The sequence below is a fragment of the Lepidochelys olivacea genome (assembly GCF_965140295.1).
Source record: "Lepidochelys olivacea isolate rLepOli2 genome assembly, chromosome: 7".
NCBI lineage: Eukaryota > Metazoa > Chordata > Testudines > Cheloniidae > Lepidochelys > Lepidochelys olivacea.
In genome coordinates this window covers 34,107,397-34,126,801 of record NC_140417.1, presented here as the reverse complement: position 1 = coordinate 34,126,801, position 19,405 = coordinate 34,107,397, and the positions used below count along the sequence as shown (strand labels likewise).

Below are 19,405 nucleotides of genomic sequence, written 5' to 3'. Positions count from 1 at the left end.
GGAAGGCAGTGGGCACTCTCTCTCTCCATGCATAGGCTGTTTTGTGAGCATGGGTGCTCACATGCAACCCTTCCCTGGCTGTTAGAACCAAGCCCTGCTTTTCATTAGTTGCTGTGCCCTTAGCCTTGGCTGGGGGTGCAACCCAGTCGGCTGCTGGCAAAATCCCTGTGCATTCCCTACCTTGATGCCCCTAGCTTACCAGGGGGAGAGGATCCTTCTTGTTCTTGGGAGGACTTATTCTAAATGCTGCCATTAGGGTAAGTCCAGGCAGCACCTGTGTAATTGCAGCTGGGGGCTGTGAACTGGACCCCCTGCTCTGTTTCATGCTGCTGCTGCTGGTCAGATGCTGCTTGTATTAACCCCATGCCAGCTGCCTCCATGCTAATAACTCCCCCTTAGAGCCCAGGACTTATCCCTGGAGCTGGGAGAAAACCCCAGCTGAAAGGTGCTTCTCTAGGTGACATTCATTAGCCTCAGCCTGTGCATCATGTGAAGCTTACCAGGTGCATGGGCCCAGGGGCTGGCCTGTACATGAGAGACCTTCCACTGCTTTCTCGCAGGCTCCTTGCACCCCGTGGCTTGGCCTTCCTGGCCCTTGCTTCCATCACTCCTGCTGGTGCCCTGTCAGCTTGTGCGTTAATTCTCTGGGCCTAGGAGGGGGAGGAGAAAGACCCACCAACAGTAGTGCTGCTCTCCCTGAACCTCTCACCTGTACATCCCCTGCTTGGGGAGGGGTTGGCTGTTGCCCTTGGAGAAAAGGGAATAAGCAAGGGGGATAGTAAAGGGTTGGCCCCATTACTGCATGAGGTAGAGTCACAGACTGTTTAAGGCCACAGTGGTCAACTGGATCATCAGGCATGAGGCACCAGCTAGAGCAGTTCACTCAGTTCCCCCTGCATTGAATCCAATACCTCTTGGGTTTGACTAAAGCATCTTCCAGACAGGCTGGCTGAGAGTTTGGAAACCTCAGGAGATGGGGGAATCCACCCCCTCCTTGGGAGTTGTTCCAATGGTAAATCACCCTCCCTGGGGAAAATGTGGCCCTTAATCAAGTCACCTGTCTCTTTACGAAACAGAACAAGCTCCGTCAGTTTCTCTGGGTTATTAGGTAGTTCTCCCACCCTCAGATAGGGTCTGTGGCTCTTCCCTGCATGCTGGCCAGGGCCCTGCTTAAAATGTGCATCTCAAAACTGGATGCAGCATTCTGAGATCAGTCTCCCCAAGGCCACAGCCAGGCAGCTTGTTGGGCATATAGAGGGGAGGAGCGTGGCCTTTCTGAGAGATTGTGTGATGACCTGCTGGGCTCTGCTACAGCTGCAATACCTTCTCCCCCATTTCATAGGGCTGCAGGATGCTGGAAAGAGGCATCCACTTCTCCAGTCAGTTGTTTATTTCTCCTGCGTGAGGCTTGTCCTGTTCTGCACACCACACAGAGAACGGAGAGAACTTGGCCCTGGCACAAGCCATGGCACCTGCTTCACAGTGGCACAGCCAGCAAGGGCAGGAGAGTTGCTTACCTGCTCAGGGAGGGAGCTAGGAACGTCCCAGGCTTGGATTTGGCCAGGGCAGACTGAGCACAATGAATGCAGGGACTGGGCTGTGCAATGGCTGAGCTACAAAGCAGAGGCCTTGGCTACACACAAACTGGTTGAATTAAACTGCAGCAAGACCCTGGATGGAGTGCTCTTGGCAGCTCCTAATCTGCTTCAGCTGCACTGAAACTGGAGTGTCCACATGGAGCTCTGCAGCTGTTCAAGTGAACCAGTCTTCCTTTGCTGGTGTCACACTCTGTGCAGACAGGCCCCCTGGGAGCCCTCCTCAGCGGTGGCCCACAAGCCTGGCAGATCAATGGGCCCAGCTGGCCTGGGACTCTGTACCCCTGTGGCGTAGTTTATAATGAGACTCCTGGCCCAGCTGCAATGACCCCCTGCCAGAGGGCCTCGATCTGGGTGACGGCTTAGTCCCGCCACCCCCTTTTCCTTCCTCCCCCATATCCCAGGCTGCCACCCCCACTCTAGTCCTCGGGGCGCCCCTGACCCAAGCCATCTGCCTGGCTGTGGATGGCACCCCAGTCTTGACCACCGAGCCCCTTGGGGCGACGGCTGATGCTGTGCAGCCGGACCCTGAGCCTGTGGGCACACCCTCCACCTCCCAGGCAGAGCGGTTGCCCTCCCCTCCGGACGGAGGCCCCGCTGAAGATTCCACCATGCCTGACGCCGTGGCTGTAGGTGATGCACCCGCTGCAGCACCCGTGCCTGGTGTCAGTGAGGACCCATCCCCTCGGCCCCAAACCCTGGTCGAGAGGCACCACACCCCGGTAGCTTGGCAGCCGGGGACCTTGGACCCATTCTGCCCCCGCTCCCACCCCAGCTCCTAACCCCGCTCCTGTCCCCTAATCCTGACCCAGGCCTTGTTTAAAAACAAAAACAAAAAAATCTTCCTGTAGACCCTAGCCATCTTTGTCAGGCAATCCCACAGCATTATCTAGCCCCTGGGAGCCTGGAGCCCTGGCGTCACGTTACCTGGCCATGACCCCAGTCACAGCCTCAGACCCCAGTGCTCTTATCTTTCTGGGGCAGATGCCAAGGCAAGGGGTGGTGGGGCAGGTCCCTGCTCCTGGCTGGGTTGGATCAACTTGTCACCTGAGAAACCTGCACTTTCTACCTTCAGTGGATCCCTGGCTCTTCCCTCCTGCCCCTCCACCCTCTGGGGCTGACTCCAGCAGGCCAGGCGGAGGGGCTTTGTTCACGCTGCTGCACCATGCACACCAGTGCAGGAGGCTGAGCCCAGCTCTTGGGACAGAGGTGGCTGGGGGTCACCCTCTGGGATGGAGCAGCCCCATGCACTGGCCTCACCTTAGTACTGTTTAGCCTGGGCCCTGGAGCTGAGAAGCTGGGGCAGCACCAGCAGTTTGCTAGTGACTTGGTGTTTGCACATTGCAGGGGGAGGAGGGACAAGAGCAAGCCCGGAACTAAGAAGAATCAACAGCCCCATTTCCCAGCTGTCGGCAGCCTGGGGGGAGCAGTTTGCTTAAGCAGCAGGGAGGAGCCAGGGCTTGTGGATGGCAGGAATGAAGGATGTTTGCTAGGATGGGAGGGCTGGGGGAGGAGGAGTCAGACTTGCTGCAGGACCTGACAAAACGGAGCCCTTGGGAAAGGAGATATGAGCCCCACCCCCGAGCGGATCTCCCACCTGGCTGCTTGGAATGAGCCAGACATGGGCTCCAGGCCCAGCTCTGATGTGAGCAGCCAAAATGTCAGAACTGAAATGCAGCTGCCCCCACCCCTCATTTCTATCTGAACAGCTGTTGTTGGGGCCTCAGGGGTGTGCAGCGTGGGGCATAGTACAGGCACCAGTGCGGTATGCGCCCTGTCCATGGGATAAGCCACCTCCCTGCACAGTCCCAGTCTAATCCAGTCCCCTCTGCAGCGTGAGGTGAGGCCCCACGTGAAGCATGCAGTCACTGCAGGAGCCCCAGTGCTGCAGGCAGCTGGCTGCAGACAGGGTGAGGAGAGTGGAAATTACTTGTTTGTAAGGGCCAGAGAGGGCCGGGTGGGGTGAGGTCATGTGGCTCAGGATGCCAGGCTCAGCTCAGCAGCCTTAGGATGGAAATGACCCAGCTCCAATCACTATGGAAATGAGGAGACCAATAGCAGCAGAGCAGGGGGTTAACTTCCCTGAAACAGCCCCCTGCTCCCCAAGTGCTCCATGTGAAGAAGAGGCCAGGCAGGGAAGGGACGGACACACACACACACACAGTGCAGGGAGACAGGTCACTTTATGAAGAGGGCCAATGTGGTGACAAAACTAATGATCCAGCCCACACTCCCTGTCTCTGGCACCACAACCATGGGGTGGTTGAGCCTGTGCAGTTGTGACTCTGGGAATGCCCAGGCCCTTGGGAACAACAGAGGACACTGCTCCGCAGACAAGAGGAAAGGGAGCAGTCCAAGCAGTTCCTAGCCACCAGCCTCGGGTTTCCTCTCTAGCAACCCAGGTCCCAAGTGACCTCATGGGTCCTATGCCATCAATGGAAAGCCAGACATGTCCCCATTACCCTGGTGTTATGTCAGTGGGAGTGTCCCTGTGGCCTGGCAGTCTGTCCAGGAAAGGGGGGTGCATCCATGTGGTCCTGGTGGTATCTGGTGGGGGGAGCCATGATTTCGCTAGCTGAACATCCCCATGTAGAGTTGCTTCTCCTTCTGGTGATAGGTGGTGAGCTGGGACTCTGTCAGCTGCAGGTACCGCTTGACGTTGGCGTCTCCATGGAGCAAAGGGGAAAGACAGGACAGGACACGGTGTGAGCTGAATGGCCAAACTCATCCCCTCCCCTGGGTTGAAGTGTTAACTCAGCCTCCTCCTGTGCCCTGATCTAGCTCCCAGCACTCCCTACCCCAGCATCCTCCGCCAGCACAAAGCCATGCACCTGCTGCTAATGCCCATGCAGCTGAAGAGCTGCTCCCTGCCCCTGTCCTCCCCGCCCACCCAGAGATATCACCACTACCCTCCTCTCACCCCCAGATATTTACCTGCTGCCCACGCTACTGCAAACGGATGGATAGCTGTCCCCTGCCCCCAAGAAATGTCTCTGCTGCCTGCCCCCGAGAGGTGTCTGCCACCAGTGCTGTTGTAACTGGGCAGCCATCCTGCTGCCCCTGCCGCCACTGCCCTTCAGCTTGGGGTCACCCTCTAGGGGAGGGGTGCAGCAGGACAACTCCCCTGCTGCGTGGAGACAAGGCCCTGATTCTTCCCAATCAAGGGTGACTCCTAATCCCCCCTGCTCCATGAGCAATCCTGCCCCAGCTCTCACCTCGGGGCTGGCTGCACGAGGCCGCCATGAGATACTGCCGGGCCTGGTCGTAGTCCCGGAGGTGGTAAGCGGCCACGCCGGCACGGTACAGGGCTTTGGGATTCTCAGGCTGCCTCTCCAGCACCTTGAGGCTGTACTCCTTCACCCGCTCGTAGTTCACTGGCTCCATGTGGAGCAAGCAGGCTGGGGGGGTGGGAGGAACAGCACCAGTGAGACGGTGCAAGGGGGCAGGGAGGGTCACTGCTGTAACAGCACAGTGGCATCACTACCATGAGACTGGCACGCACAGATGGAAGTGGTGGTGGCAGATCCAGGGCTCAAGGGGCTCATGAGGTGGAGGGAGATGGCGGTGGCTGTGGTACCCCAGGGGCCGAATAGCCCATAGAGGGTGGGGGGAGGATGGTGGCAGTGCCAACCAGAGGATGAAGGAGCCCACAAGCAGGGCATAGTGGGGGAGGGTGCATGGCAGGGTGTCACGAAGAAGCAGGGTGCACTGCGATGTTACTGGGGAGCTAGGACACCCCTGGGGGACACAGTGGTGATGTCACAAGGAGGTAGCTGCCCCCACCCCCTCCCTCACCAGCTAGGTTGTTGTAGCAGTCAGTCTGGGTGCCGTGCAGTGCCCTCTCCTGCTCAGGCGTCACTGGCGGCTGCTCGCGCCCGAAGGCCTGCAGGGGAGAGGGTACACTGGGGTCCAACCCTCGCAACTGCAGCAGTGCCCGGTGGTAGCGGCTCACGGCATCCCTGAAGCGCCCCTCCTTGTACCACCGGTTCCCGTCTTCTTTGAACCTCTGGGCCTGCTGGAGTCGCTGGTCCATGGCCTCCACTGAAGAGCCCTGCACAGAGAGGTGCAGGTGTAAACAGACTCTTCCCAGGAGACATCGAGTCCTTCCAAACTGGCTCGCTTGCCCACACACCACGTCCTCTCCATGCACCCGGCTCTGGGGAGGGGGAGCAGCCAGCACCCTACACGGCACGGAGGAGGTGTGCATGGGGCAGGGCCTCCTGGGAAAGCAGGGCCAAGTGTCCAGCGCCCTGGGGTGTTTAATGATCACAGGTAATAAGCAGGGATCAGCACTATAGGGAGGGGCCCTCTCCTCTCCTCCTCAGTGCACGACTCAGCTCTATAGGCAGGGCACAGGGTTTGCTGCCAGATAGGGGGATGCAGGGCGCAGCGCTGTTGGGGCTATGGGGCTCAGAGCTCTAGGGCGGGTGCATGGTGTGGGGCTCAGAGCTACAGAAGGGGGCTGTTGGAGAAGGGCTCGGTGCTAGAGGGGGGTGCATGGAGCAGCACCGTCTGGGAGGCGCGGGGGCACGGGGCTATGGAAGGGCTGCGGCGCTCCGCGTCCTGTCTCGGGGCAGGGGCCGCGCTGCGGCTGGTACCTGAGCAGCCATCCGGGCAGCCGCTCCGGGGCCCCGCGCGCAGAGGCCGATCCGATGCCGCCTCGCTCAGCAGCCGCGGCCGAGCTCCATGCTGCTTCCTGCCCGGCCCAGGAAGCGCGACCGGCCGGGCACCATGTGACTGGCTCGGGCCGGGGAGCCAGGCCGCGGCAGCAGCCTCCCCTGCCCCAGGAGCCGGGCGGGGCCGGCCGGTGCCATGGCCGGGGGCTTCCTTGGACGTGCTGGGGCCAGCCCACCCCGCACTCTCTCCCGCTCCTGCGCACTGGGGCTGTCCGGTCTCCGCCGCTCGGGGGCGCTCACATCCCGCAGCGGGGAGTCGGGCAGATGGCAGCCTTTGCCTGGGGGGAGCCGCCGCCCCACATTCCGGGAGAGACCCCCTGGTGCAAGGGCTGCAGGACTCCTGCGCCACTAGCAGGCACCTGGGGGGAACCCTCATCCCAGCGGGGAGCCTGCAGAAGGGCTGTGACTCTCGGTGCACCCCCTACTGCAGCCCTCCAAGGAGGGTTCTCTGGGATCTCTGGCCGGGATGTAGGGGGAGGCGCTCGGCCTGGGGCCCCTTCACTAGGAAGTGGCGGGGGGCTGCTGGCAGGGCATTGTCCACCAGGGCACCCCAACCTAGAGTGCTCTTCCCTGTCCCTGGTCCCCCTCCACCAGCACCAAGTGACCTTCTGGGGATGCAACAAAGACCGTTTCCACCCCAGGTGTTTGGGGAGGGCTGTGGGTTGGAGAAGTTTTGGGTTAAATGATCCATGCTCCATCCCCATAGTATCTGTCTTTCTATCCAGCCATCTGTCTGTTTTATACAGTGACCAATCACCCTGGTATCTGAGCACCTTCCAGGTAAAATCAGAAGCAGTAGCAAAGTCTCTAATGGGCTTCATGGTATCTTTGACATTCTCCGTTTTGGGGGTAAAACTTCAGTTAGTTAATGATGTGTGGAGGTAGGAACAGCTGTCTTCTCTTCTATGGTATGCTGACTCCACCTAAGAAGATTGTCCAAACAGAGGTCTTTGTAAATCTAAATAAATAGAGAATAATACTGTATTGTAATGACTGGCAGGAACTTCTCTGGAATAGTGTGCTCAGTTCTGATCATCCCTAAAGAGAGCACAAACAGAAAATGTCCAGAGAATGGAAATGAAACACTAATTATTAGGAATGTGGAGAAATTTCCTTAGGGACGTTTAGAGAGGAGACGAATAAGGCCAGGTCTACGCTACAGACCTATATGAGTATAATCATGTCGCTCGGGGTATGTGAAAACTCCATACCATCCTAACCCCTGGTGTAGACAGCACTACATCAACAGGGGAGCTTCCCCCAGCGACCGCCTCTCGGGGAGGTGGATTAACTACACCCACTTCTCCCATCAGCGTACTAGTGTCTTCACTGAAGCGCTACACTAGTGTCTACAGTGGCACAGCTGCTGTAGAGGTGTGGGTGAAGACAACCCAGAGTGAACTGCTCGAGGTATAGACAATAATTAATGACACAGATAAGATTCCTTTACCTTTGTGTGTGATCCAAAGACAGGGAGTTGCCTTATGAAATTAAAAGACAACACATTTATAGATGATACAAAGGGAGATTTCTTTTTTAATGCAATGTATAGTTAACCTAAGGAACTCCATGCTACATTAGTGGTGTGGCCTAGTGGATAGAGCACTGGCCTGGGACTTGAACCATCTGGGTTTTATTCCTGGCTCTGCCATTGGCCGGTGTGGGTTACCTTAGGTAAGCCACTTCCCTTCTCTGTGCCTCAGTTCCTGTAGCTGTAAAATGGGGATAGTGATACTGATCTCTTTTGAAATGTGCTTTGAGGACTACTGATGAAAAGTGCTAAGTATTATTGTGAGAAAGATATACTTGTATGAATAAGAGCATAGAAGGTTTTATTAGCTAGGATCAACATCAAAAAAGGAGATAAAGTCTCTTATTTCAGGACAGAGAGCAGACATGAAGGACAGAGCCTATGTGGGCATAGCTATGTCAGTGTGGACGCAGCCTACGCTGACAGAAGAGTTTTTCCATTGGCGTAGTAGGACCCTCACCTGCAATGATGTTAGCTATGCCAGCAGAAGCCCTCTGTTCTCAACATAGCTGCACCTACACTGGGGGGGTTGTCAGCATAGCTGCGTCAGCTTAGCAGGGGGCTGTTCACATCCAGACAGACATAGCTGTGCCAATATAAGTTTTAAGTATAGATCAAGCCAAAGTGACGGGGACTGGAAAGAAATCACTCTCCTGTGCCTTTTACTGCACAGTCATCCGTAGGATTTTTACACCTTTCTCTAAAGCTACTAAGCTCTGGTGGAGACAGCACGGTGAACTCAACAGACCCAGGGTGGCCATTGCTATGTATGGTGGGAGGCGTGGAAGCCCAAAGGGTATGTTTGAGGAATTTACAAGCTTCCTGAAAAGACTAGTGCAGCAGTTCTCAAACTGTGGGTCGTGACCCCAAAGTGGGTCATGAGTTTGTTTTAATTGGGGTCACTGGGGCCGGGCGTTAGACTTGCTGGGGCCCAAGGCAGAAAGCCCAATCCCAATCCCTGCTGCCTGGGGCTGAAGCCGAAGCCAGAGCAACTTAGCTTTGTGGGGCCCTAGGCAATTGCCCTGCTTGCCACCCCCTAATGCCGGCCCTGATTCTAGAGTAACACAGGGCATGGAGGCATGTATAGTTTTGTTGTCAGAAGGGGGTCGTAGTGCAATGAAGTTTGAGAAACACTGGACTAATGTTATTAATTCAACGTTACAGTTCAACAGCCAAGGGTTCATTTAGATTGTAAACCTGGGAGGCAGGGACAGTCTCTATGTTACCCCATTATGTACCGGGGATCACCCCATCCATAGTTGCTTAGGCCAACCTCATTGCACACACCAAGGGCTTCTTGCACCCCTCCATTCCCCCACAATCTCCCTTTGTGACACCTTTGTATATCCCTCAGTTGCAAGAACCCTGTGCAACTCACCCAATTTTCCCCCTGCCATGGGTTCTGCGTGGTCTCCATTCCCCCCTCCTCCCATAGCAGGGTCCCCTATTCTCCCTCTCATGTAAGGGGTTCTCTCTGTGCCCCTTTTCCTCCCATAGCAGGGTCCCCATTCTCCCTCTCATATAAGCGGTTTTCTATGTGCCCCTTTTCCTCCCATTCCAAACTTTCCCCTCATGCCAGGGACTCTGTGTCCACCTTCTCCCATACCAGGCTCCCCCAAACTCCCTGCCACCGTGCTCAGGGCTTCTGTGGACTAGGATCCCATTGTACTAGGCACTGTGCAAACACAGAACAAAGAGACAGTCCCTACCCCAAAGAGCTCGCAATCTAAAGTATAAATTTGTACAAGAGCTAGGCCCCCAGGTGCTACCACAAGACAGGATCATCATCAGAACTCAACAATCAGAACATTCCAAAAGTGCAGGATCCGCCCTGACATGAACTCAGTTATGTAGCACTAAAATAGAATTTTCTATTACAGTTCTCCTTGTTAAATGAAGTCATCTGTTACTACTGAAAGCCATAATTCAAATGCCAAAGGGGAAATCCTCAATGGGATGAGGGTTTCACCCAGGAACTGGACAACTTCATGTTTCAGGAAAGCATATCTCTTTTGAAATGTTCTAACTTTTGGATCCTTTGTTTTGTTTTGCCATCCTACTGCATTGGCTCTATTGTATTGCATGTCATTATTATTATGGTACGGTTGCTTAAATAATAGAAAGGCAATTAGCACATAGATTGCACTGACAGATGTCAAACACAATCCCCACCCCCAAGTTTTGTATACAGCTGCAGGTCCCTTAGTCATTTCTTAGTTCAAAGAGATTAACCACCAATTCCAAGAATTATTAATGTGCAGTAGTAACAATAACACGATACAGTCTCTAAACACAGGAACTCCCAGACTGGATCAGAACTGAGGCCCATTTAGTGCAGTATCCGTGACAGTGGCCTGTACCATGTGCTTTAGAGGAAGATGCAAGAATCCTGCAGTAGCAGATGTGAGATAATCTGTCCCCCAAACACTAGGTCTCCTGGTCTCTAATAGTTCTAGGTTGGCTCAAACCCTTAAGCAGGAAGTTTAATATCCCTGCCAGATTTTTTGTTGTCGTCTTTAATTATAATTCTTGTTATCCATACAAATGTCCAGTCCTTTTTTGGATCTTGTTAAATTCATGGCCCTAGCGACTTTCTGTGTCAGAGAACCCCACAAACTAATGATGTGCTGTGTGTTTTTATCGGTTTTGACTTTGCCACCTTCAAATATAGTTTGTCTCAGAAAAAAAACATTCTCATCAAGGTCAGCAGCTGTAGATTCACCTTACCCTTCCTTCTCCCCGACAGAGCTACAGTTTACATCCAAGAATGTCTTTGCATCAGCAGAAGGATGCTAAAAGCTTGGCTGGAGAAATTGCTGTCACTGTGTGGGAGAAGTCCTCCACAATTCATAAGGCTGTAATGTGTGAGCCAAACAATAGCTGCCAGTACTGCAAGAAACAGACTCTGTCCTGAGAAAAAAACAAACTCTCCTTGGGACCAGATGCATCTCCCATTGAGTTCAGTCTGTTTTGGATGGGAATTAAGGCCTCTTCAATTCTGAATCAGAGTGTCAACACAGGGGTTTAATACTGTGCTTTAATTTATCAGATTAACTTTCCTAAGTGTCCCCATGTAGACAAGCACTGAGCACTTGCACCACTCTCAGCTCTGGAGTACCTTAGCAACTAACAAAGCATTCGTGTCACATCACAAAGATGAGGAGGACTTGTGGCACCTTAGAGACTAACCAGTTTATTTGAGCATGAGCTTTCGTGAGCTACAGCTCACTTCATCGGATGCATACCGTGAAACAATACCTCCTCCCACCCCACTCTCCTGCTGGTAATAGCTTATCTAAAGTGATCATCAAGTTGGGCCATTTCCAGCACAAATCCAGGTTTTCTCACCCTCCGCACCCCCCCCCCAAACTCATTCTCCTGCTGGTAATAGCTTATCCAAAGTGACCACTCTCCCTACAATGTGCATGGTAATCAAGGTGGGCCATATCCAGCACAAATCCAGGCTCTCTCACCCGCCCCCCCCCCGAAACACACACACACACACACACACTCACTCTCCTGCTGGCAATAGCTCATCCAAACTGACCACTCTCCAAGTTTAAATCCAAGTTTCACCAGAACGTCTGGGGGAGGTGGGGGTTAGGAAAAAACAAGGGGAAATAGGCTACCTTGCATAATGACTTAGCCACTCCCAGTCTCTATTTAAGTCTAAATTAATAGTATCCAATTTGCAAATGAATTCCAATTCAGCAGTTTCTCGCTGGAGTCTGGATTTGAAGTTTTTTTGTTGTAAGATAGCGACCTTCATGTCTGTGATTGCGTGACCAGAGAGACTGAAGTGTTCTCCGACTGGTTTATGAATGTTATAATTCTTGACATCTGATTTGTGTCCATTTATTCTTTTACGTAGAGACTGTCCAGTTTGACCAATGTAAATGGCAGAGGGGCATTGCTGGCACATGATGGCATATATCACATTGGTGGATGTGCAGGTGAACGAGCCTCTGATAGTGTGGCTGATGTTATTAGGCCCTGTGATGGTGTCCCCTGAATAGATATGTGGGCACAGTTGGCAACGGGCTTTGTTGCAAGGATAGGTTCCTGGGTTAGTGGTTCTGTTGTGTGGTATGTGATTGTTGGTGAGTATTTGCTTCAGGTTGCGGGGCTGTCTGTAGGCAAGGACTGGCCTGTCTCCCAAGATTTGTGAGAGTGTTGGGTCATCCTTCAGGATAGGTTGTAGATCCTTAATAATGCATTGGAGGGGTTTTAGTTGGGGGCTGAAGGTGACGGCTAGTGGCGTTCTGTTATTTTCTTTGTTAGGCCTGTCCTGTAGTAGGTGACTTCTGGGAACTCTTCTGGCTCTATCAATCTGTTTCTTCACTTCCGCAGGTGGGTATTATAGTTGTAAGAAAGCTTGATAGAGATCTTGTAGGTGTTTGTCTCTGTCTGAGGGGTTGGAGCAAATGCGGTTGTATCGCAGAGCTTGGCTGTAGACGATGGATCCTGTGGTGTGGTCAGGGTGAAAGCTGGAGGCATGTAGGTAGGAATAGCGGTCAGTAGGTTTCCGGTATAGGGTGATGTTTATGTGACCATTGTTTATTAGCACTGTAGTGTCCAGGAAGTGGATCTCTTGTGTGGACTGGACCAGGCTGAGGTTGATGGTGGGATGGAAATTGTATCACAAAGATGCATGCTTGGTCCAGTGTACTCCCTGCTGCGCCCCAACACAAGAGAATTTTCATCTCAAGCGCTTTCTCCTCTGGAAGCTGGGCTGCCATTGAAATGCAAGTTGCTCCTTCCCTAGGCCACAAACCTGTGAAAGCACCTGTGCGGGGCACCCCTCATTGCCTCCAAGGATCCTTTGGCATGACTGGGGTCCTCGTGGTCCTTTACTACTTTGAATTAATGAAAGAGAAATCACATGCTTGGTCATTACATTGATTGTGTTAGGAAAAACACTTACTGTGAAATCCTTAACAAACATGACATCCACTACCATCTCTCCACCATTGAGTAGACAGCTATATAGTCCTGAAATCCAGCCACCAGATAGCGATCAAAGCATCAGACAATGGGGGCACCACTGTGGTCTTCAACCAGGGCCAGCTCCAGGCACCAGCAAACCAAGTAGGTGTCTCGAGCAGCAAATGTAAAGGGACGGCAGGACGTCGGGCTCTGGGGTGGTAATCCGTCCTCGGCAGCAGAGGGAATTTGGCAGCCACTCCATCACAGTGTGTTTCACGCTTGCGGCAATTTGGCAGCAGGGACGCTACTCTTTTTTGGTCACCAGCGGCAATTTGGTGGCCGCACCATCACTCCGCCTCCGTGTTCGACGGTCAGGATTCTGCCTCCCCGTTCAGCGGCAAGTTTGGGTGTTTTTGCTGCTTGCGACGGCAAAAACGCTGGAGCCGGCCCTGTCCTGAACGGTGATGACTATGTTAGTGAGGCTGTCATAAATATAAAGGGAAGGGTAAACACCTTTCTGTATACAGTGCTATAAAATCCCTCCTGGCCAGAGGCAAAACCCTTTCACCTGTAAAGGGTTAAGAAGCTAAGGTAACCTCACTGGCACCTGACCAAAATGACCAATGAGGGGACAACATACTTTCAAATCTGGAGGGGGGGGAACAAAGGGTTCTGACTGTCTGTGTGATGCTTTTGCCGGGAACAGATCAGAAATGCAAGTCTTCCAACTCCTGTTAAATTAGTAAGTAATCTAGCTAGAAAATGCGTTAGATTTTCTTTTGTTTAATGGCTGGTAAATAAGCTGTGCTGGAGGGAATGTGTATTCCTGTTTTTGTGTCTTTTTGTAACTTAAGGTTTTGCCAAGAGGGATTCTCTATGTTTTGAATCTGATTACCCTGTAAGGTATTTATCATCCTGATTTTACAGAGGTGATTCTTTTACCTTTTCTTTAATTAAAATTCTTCTTTTAAGAACCTGATGATTTTCATTGTTCTTAAGATCCAAGGATTGCGTCTGTGTTCACCTGTACCAACTGGTGAGGATTATTATCAAGCCTTCCCCAGGAAAGGGGGTGTAGGGCTTGGGGTGATATTTTGGGGGAAGACGTCTCCAAGTGGTCTCTTTCCCTGTTCTTTGTTTAAAACACTTGGTGGTGGCAGCATACTGTTCAAGAACAAGGCAAAGTTTGTACCTTGGGGAAGTTTTTAACCTAAGCTGGTAAGAATAAGTGTAAGCAGGGGAACAGTCCCGCTATTGTGGGGAACTTTCCTGGCTTCTGCACTACCCCAGTGAAGTGGGCTAGCGAAAGGATCTCTGAGTCCTCGCTCCCACTTCCTTTACCCAGTGGCCTCCCTGCCCTTGAGGACTCCCCTTCCACTCTCCTGTCTGGCAGAGTCCTCGTAACCCCAACAAGGCTGGGCCCAGGATTCCTGGGGGGCTCGACCCCCAACCCTGCTGTGGTCACCTAGGACAGGGGCTAGGGTATCCCCACTCCAGGGTACTCTCTCTGCACTGGGCACTTCTCTGACCCACTGACCACTACATACAAGTTAAAGCAAATGCAAGTTATTTAATCAACAATTAATTTTAAAAAGAATAAGGAAAAATGGGAAAGGTTAAAGGAAACACATCAACCCGCTCTGTGGCAGGGAACATCAGAAACAGCGTCTCTGGAACGTCAGGGCAGTTCACAGTCTTTTCCTTGTAAGTCCCAGGCCTTCTTCTCAGGCCCTGGCTGTGCTTCAGGGATGCTGTGCGTTGGACACTTGCTCTGGTGTTGGCCACATACTCTCAAGCTCTAAGTGGTAGGACCCTCCTTCCCAGTGTCGCCCCCACCCTGTCAGGGTTACGATCTGGTTTCACCTGGCCTGCAGAGCCTCTTGGCTGAGGCGTCTCCCTGTGCTGGGCCCGCTGCCCAGGGTCCCCCTCGGTCTCCCCAGCTGCTCACCGCACCCAGCTCCGGACTGCTCCAGCCCCAGCTCCACCATTCTGTCTCAGCACTGCTGGTCTGCCTCCAGCTCCCTGGGCTGCTTCTCTGGCCCCTCTGCCTCTTGTTGCTGCAGCTCCACTCCCAGGACAGGTCTGCTCTGCAGGCTGCTTCTGTGACTCTGCTCCCAGCACTGACCTGCTTCCTGGGCTGCTTTTCTGGTCCCTCTGGCTCTGGTTGCTGCAGCTCTGCTCCCAGGGCAAGTCTGCTGTCTCTGGGCTGTGCCTCTGGCTTTGGGGCTGCAGCTCTGCTCCCAGGACAGGGTCTGCTCTCTCTGGGCTGCTTTTCTGGTCCCTCTGGATCTGGCACAGCTCTGCTCCCCAGCTCAGCTTGGGCCCCTGCTTTCTCCTTAGCTCAGCCCCACTCTGTCTGACCCAGGCAATTCAAGCTCACAGGTGGGATGGGACCTCCCTGGCCTCCTGACTCCCTGATTAGCCTGCCCGCCCTGTCATTCAGGCTGACCTGGAGTATTGGCCTCTCCACATTGTTCCTGGGGGCTGTCAATCTCAGGGTCCTGATTTCCCCATTGACCCTTCCCTCTTTTTAGTACTGGGAGCTAGCAACTAAAACACTCCCACTGAATGTTAGTAAGGGGGCAACAGTCCCCTTACATAAGCTTAGGGGGTCTTTCATGCAGGTCCCCACCTCTGTACCCTAGAGTTCAGAGTGGGGAAGGAACCTTGACAGAGGCCAACTGACAACTCTCCAACATCACCTGCTATAAAGAACTCAAGTCCCCACACCACCATTCACCCAGGAATGTAAGGATAGAATCAAACCCTTCCCCCAAACCAGGACCGGGTTTACAATGGCGCCGTGGCCAGGCTCCAAAGGGGCCCCGGCCTGGCCTGCTCTGCTCTGCTTGGGCTGCAGTCCAAGGCCCCACCAGCTCTTCTCCACCCCTCGCCTCTGTCCCGCACCCACCGGCAGCCAAGCTTCCCTCTCCCCAGCCTCTTCTCCACCTCCTCCCCCAGCATGCTGTGTTCCTGCTCCTCCCCCGCCCTCCCAGCACTTCCCCGCCACAGAACAGCTGTTTGCCGGTGCTCCTGGAGGGAGGGGGAAGAGCAGGGTTGCAGCGCACTTGGGGGAAGAGGTGGGGAGGGGCTTGTGGCAGGGGGTGGAATTGGGGCAGGGCAGAACAAAGGCAGGGCCCCTGCACTTCCCCTACCCATGCCCTCCCCCCACCATGAGCGGCTCAGGGCAGAGGGGCTGGGAGCACCCCCATGACCCCAGCCCCCACTCTCAGCCCCCTGCCCTGACTCCGGCACCCCCCACATCTCCACCCCCACTCTGAGCACCAAGTGGGAGCTCCTGCACCCCTCCACATTCCCACCTGCACCCCTCGCACCAAACAGGAGCTGCCCCAGGTAAGCGCTCTACACCCCAACCTCCTGCCCCAGCTCTGAGCTCCCTCCTGCATCCTAACTCTTGGCCAGACCCTGCACCCCAACCCCCAGGCTGCTCCTGCACCCTAATTCCCTCCCAGACCCTGCACCCGCAGCCCCCTCCCGCACCCTAAATCCTGGCCAGCCCCCGCACCCCAATGTTTTTTTACATTTTTTTTATAAAGCACTCTTATCCAAAGCGCTTTACACTAGTTAGCTAAAGGTACAAACAATATTTGGAAAGATCATTAAGTGGTCCGCCGAGACCCTCAGCGATTTTCAAGTGCTCTCTGGAAAAATAAGTTAGACTACAAAACAATCAAGGTACCTCACTTTATTTTCATTTACTTGCTATTACTTATAGGAGGAGGATGAAGAAAAAAAGAATGAAAAACGGGGGCGGGGAGGAGATAAGAAAGAATGTTCTTTTTCTTGGCTGGGTTCCAAGAAGGGGCCCCAAAAATGAAGCTGAGCACAGGGCCCCACTAACTCTAAATCTGCCACTGGGGCTGATCCCTCCCCCACAGCTCCCCACGCTGCAGGCAGGGGCTGACCCCCTCTCCCCGAGCTCCCCATGCTGCTGCCAGGAGCTGGGGCTGACACCCTCCCCGCACCACTGCCAGGAGCTGGGGCTGGCCCCTAACCCCCGCAAGCTCCATTCTACCTGGGGCTGGGGCTGACCCCCCAAGCTCTGCTGCCTGACACTTTGCGTTGCCACTCACCACCCACACGATCCTCCACGCCTCGCTAGGGGGGCGCACCAGACTTTTTTGGTAAACTGGGCATTTGTTTATTTGCTCTTCTGACATCCTCCCCGCACCGCTGCCAGGAGCTGGGGCTGGCCCCTAACCCCCGCAAGCTCCATTCTACCTGGGGCTGGGGCTGACCCCCCAAGCTCTGCTGCCTGACACTTTGCGTCGCCACTCACCACCCACACGATCCTCCACGCCTCGCTAGGGGGGCGCACCAGACTTTTTTGGTAAACTGGGCATTTGTTTATTTGCTCTTGCCAAAGAGCAAACGGGATAAATGCCCGTTTTTGTCAAAAAAGTCAGGATGGCCAGGACAGAGTTTAAAAAGGGAACTGTCCTGGCCAAATGGGGACATATGGTCATCCTATCTCCAGGCAAGTGGGTCCTGAGGGGGTCTGGCCAGGGCGGGGGCAGACCCTGGCCTGGCTAATCACACCACTCCCGAGAGGCCGGAGTGATTCCGTGCCCTGGCACTGGACCGGCCCTGGCCATGCTGCCAGCTCAGCCTGGCAGACACAGTTACCTTCCAGCAGCGGTGACTGTGGCCAGGGGGCAGGGTGTGAGGGAGTGGGTCTTTGGAGGTGTGTGGCCAGTGGGGGGTCTCCTGGGGGACGGTGGGGGAGGTCTGTGTGTTGGGATGCTGGGCAGTGGGAGATCTAAGGGAGAGTGCTGTGTAGTTGTGGTGGTGGGCTGCAGGGAAGTGCATTGGGCAGTAGTGGTGTGGCTGTGTGTGGGGGTGCTGGGCAGGGGTGGTGGTGTGCAGGCCGCTGTGCATTTGTGGTGGAGCATCTGTATGGAGGGATGCTGGGCATGGCAGTTCCGGGGGACGCGGGACATAGGGAGTCAGGGGCTGTGTGGCACGGCATGGGCCCACCCCCGAGGGGAAGGGGCACACTGGCAGCATAGGGGTGGACGGGCCAATGTGCATCTGGCAACTGCCGGTTTGTATACAGTGCCCTTGCACTGGGCTGGGTGGAGCGGGGCTGGCCTCACCATGCTATGCCCCATTGCCCCTGGCTACCCCCTTACTCTGGGGACCGACCTCCCCATGACATGATCCTTTGCCCCCATGGGGGCCCACAAATACGTTTGGCGCTGGGCCCACAAATATGTTTGGCGCTGGGCCCACAAAAGGTTATTCTGGCCCTACCCTAAACAACTTCAAAAGAAGCTCATCCTCCACAAACCTACCCCAGGGACCTTCTACATGCTTCCCAAGATACACAAACAAGGGAATCCAAGCAGACCCATCATATCTGGCCATGGCACGCTTGCTAAAGGAATATTGGGACTCACAGAAACCATCCTCAAACCACTCCCCGTACAAAGGGCCAGTTTCCTCCAGGACATAGATGACTTCTTCCAGAAACTCCACAACATTAACCACCTCCCTCAGAACACTATTCTTGCCACTACGGACATTATCTCTTCGTACACCAACAACCCTCACAATGATTGCATCACTGCCTGCCTCAACTATCTATAAGACTATGGACAACACTCAATTATCCACCCCAAACACATCACCAAACTCATCCATTTCATCCTCACCCACAACAACTTTACATTCAACAACAAACACTTTGTCCAAACCATAGGAAGAGTCCTGGGTACTTCTTCATGGGACACCTTGAGGAAAAATTTCTGGACAAATGCACCACAAAGCCAGTGGTATACATCAATAATATTTCCATCCTCTGGACAGATGACCTAAGCTCCCTCATAGATTTCCACCATCATCCACCAAACTCTCTCTGAAACATGCCCACACCAGCATCAACTTCCTGGACACCATGATCAGCTTAAGCAATGGAACCTTAAAGACAACTTACATACAAGAAACCCACAGATCACCTTAGCTACCTTCATAGTTCCAGTAACCACACCAAACACACCAAGAAATCTGTTCTCTACAGCCATGTACTCTCATACTACAGAATATGCTCCAAGGAGGAAGACTGGGATACACACCTTAACACACTTAAAACCATCTTCTCCAAACAAGGACACTCCATCAGAGAAGTAGATTGCTTAATGGAATGGGCCACCCAAATATCCCAAGAGAACTTGCTTCAATAAGGAAAAGAAAAACACCCCCCTGAGCACGTAAACTAGTTATGATGTACCATCCCACACTGGAACCCTACTGGGGATCATTAAATAATTACAATCCTTACTCAATGAGGACCACATCTGAAAGGTTTTAGAGTGAAAGCCATGTTAGTCTGTATCAGCAAAAACAATGAGAAGTCCTTGTGGCACCTTAGAGACTAACAAATTTATTTAGATGCCACAAGGACTCCTCGTTCTTTTCACATCCTGAAAGATATCTTTCCTGAAACCCCTCTTTAGGCCTTCAAACAAGCCCCCGACCTCACCAGGCTCATTATGAGAAATAAGCTCTCCATGGACCAGGACCCACCAACTCAAAGCGCCACCAGACCCTGCCATAACAACCTGAAGACATATCTCCCCTGCTACAATGATCAATAACCCCCACAACACACCTTTCGAGATTCACGGGTCCTACACATGCCTGTCACAACATGTGGT

General features: G+C 53.7%; 1 protein-coding gene across 1 annotated transcript; it reads right to left on the bottom strand.

Moving 5' to 3' along the window:
* Positions 1-3,759: 3,759 nt before the first annotated feature.
* Positions 3,760-6,453, bottom strand: TTC9C (tetratricopeptide repeat domain 9C). Its single transcript, XM_084633882.1, has 4 exons — positions 6,194-6,453; positions 5,391-5,646; positions 4,811-4,993; positions 3,760-4,261 (listed from the first exon to the last, which is right to left on the bottom strand). The coding sequence occupies exons 1-4, from the start codon at positions 6,203-6,205 to the stop codon at positions 4,167-4,169; spliced, it is 546 nt and encodes a 181-aa protein (XP_084490008.1). The 5' UTR covers positions 6,206-6,453; the 3' UTR covers positions 3,760-4,166.
* Positions 6,454-19,405: the final 12,952 nt, after the last annotated feature.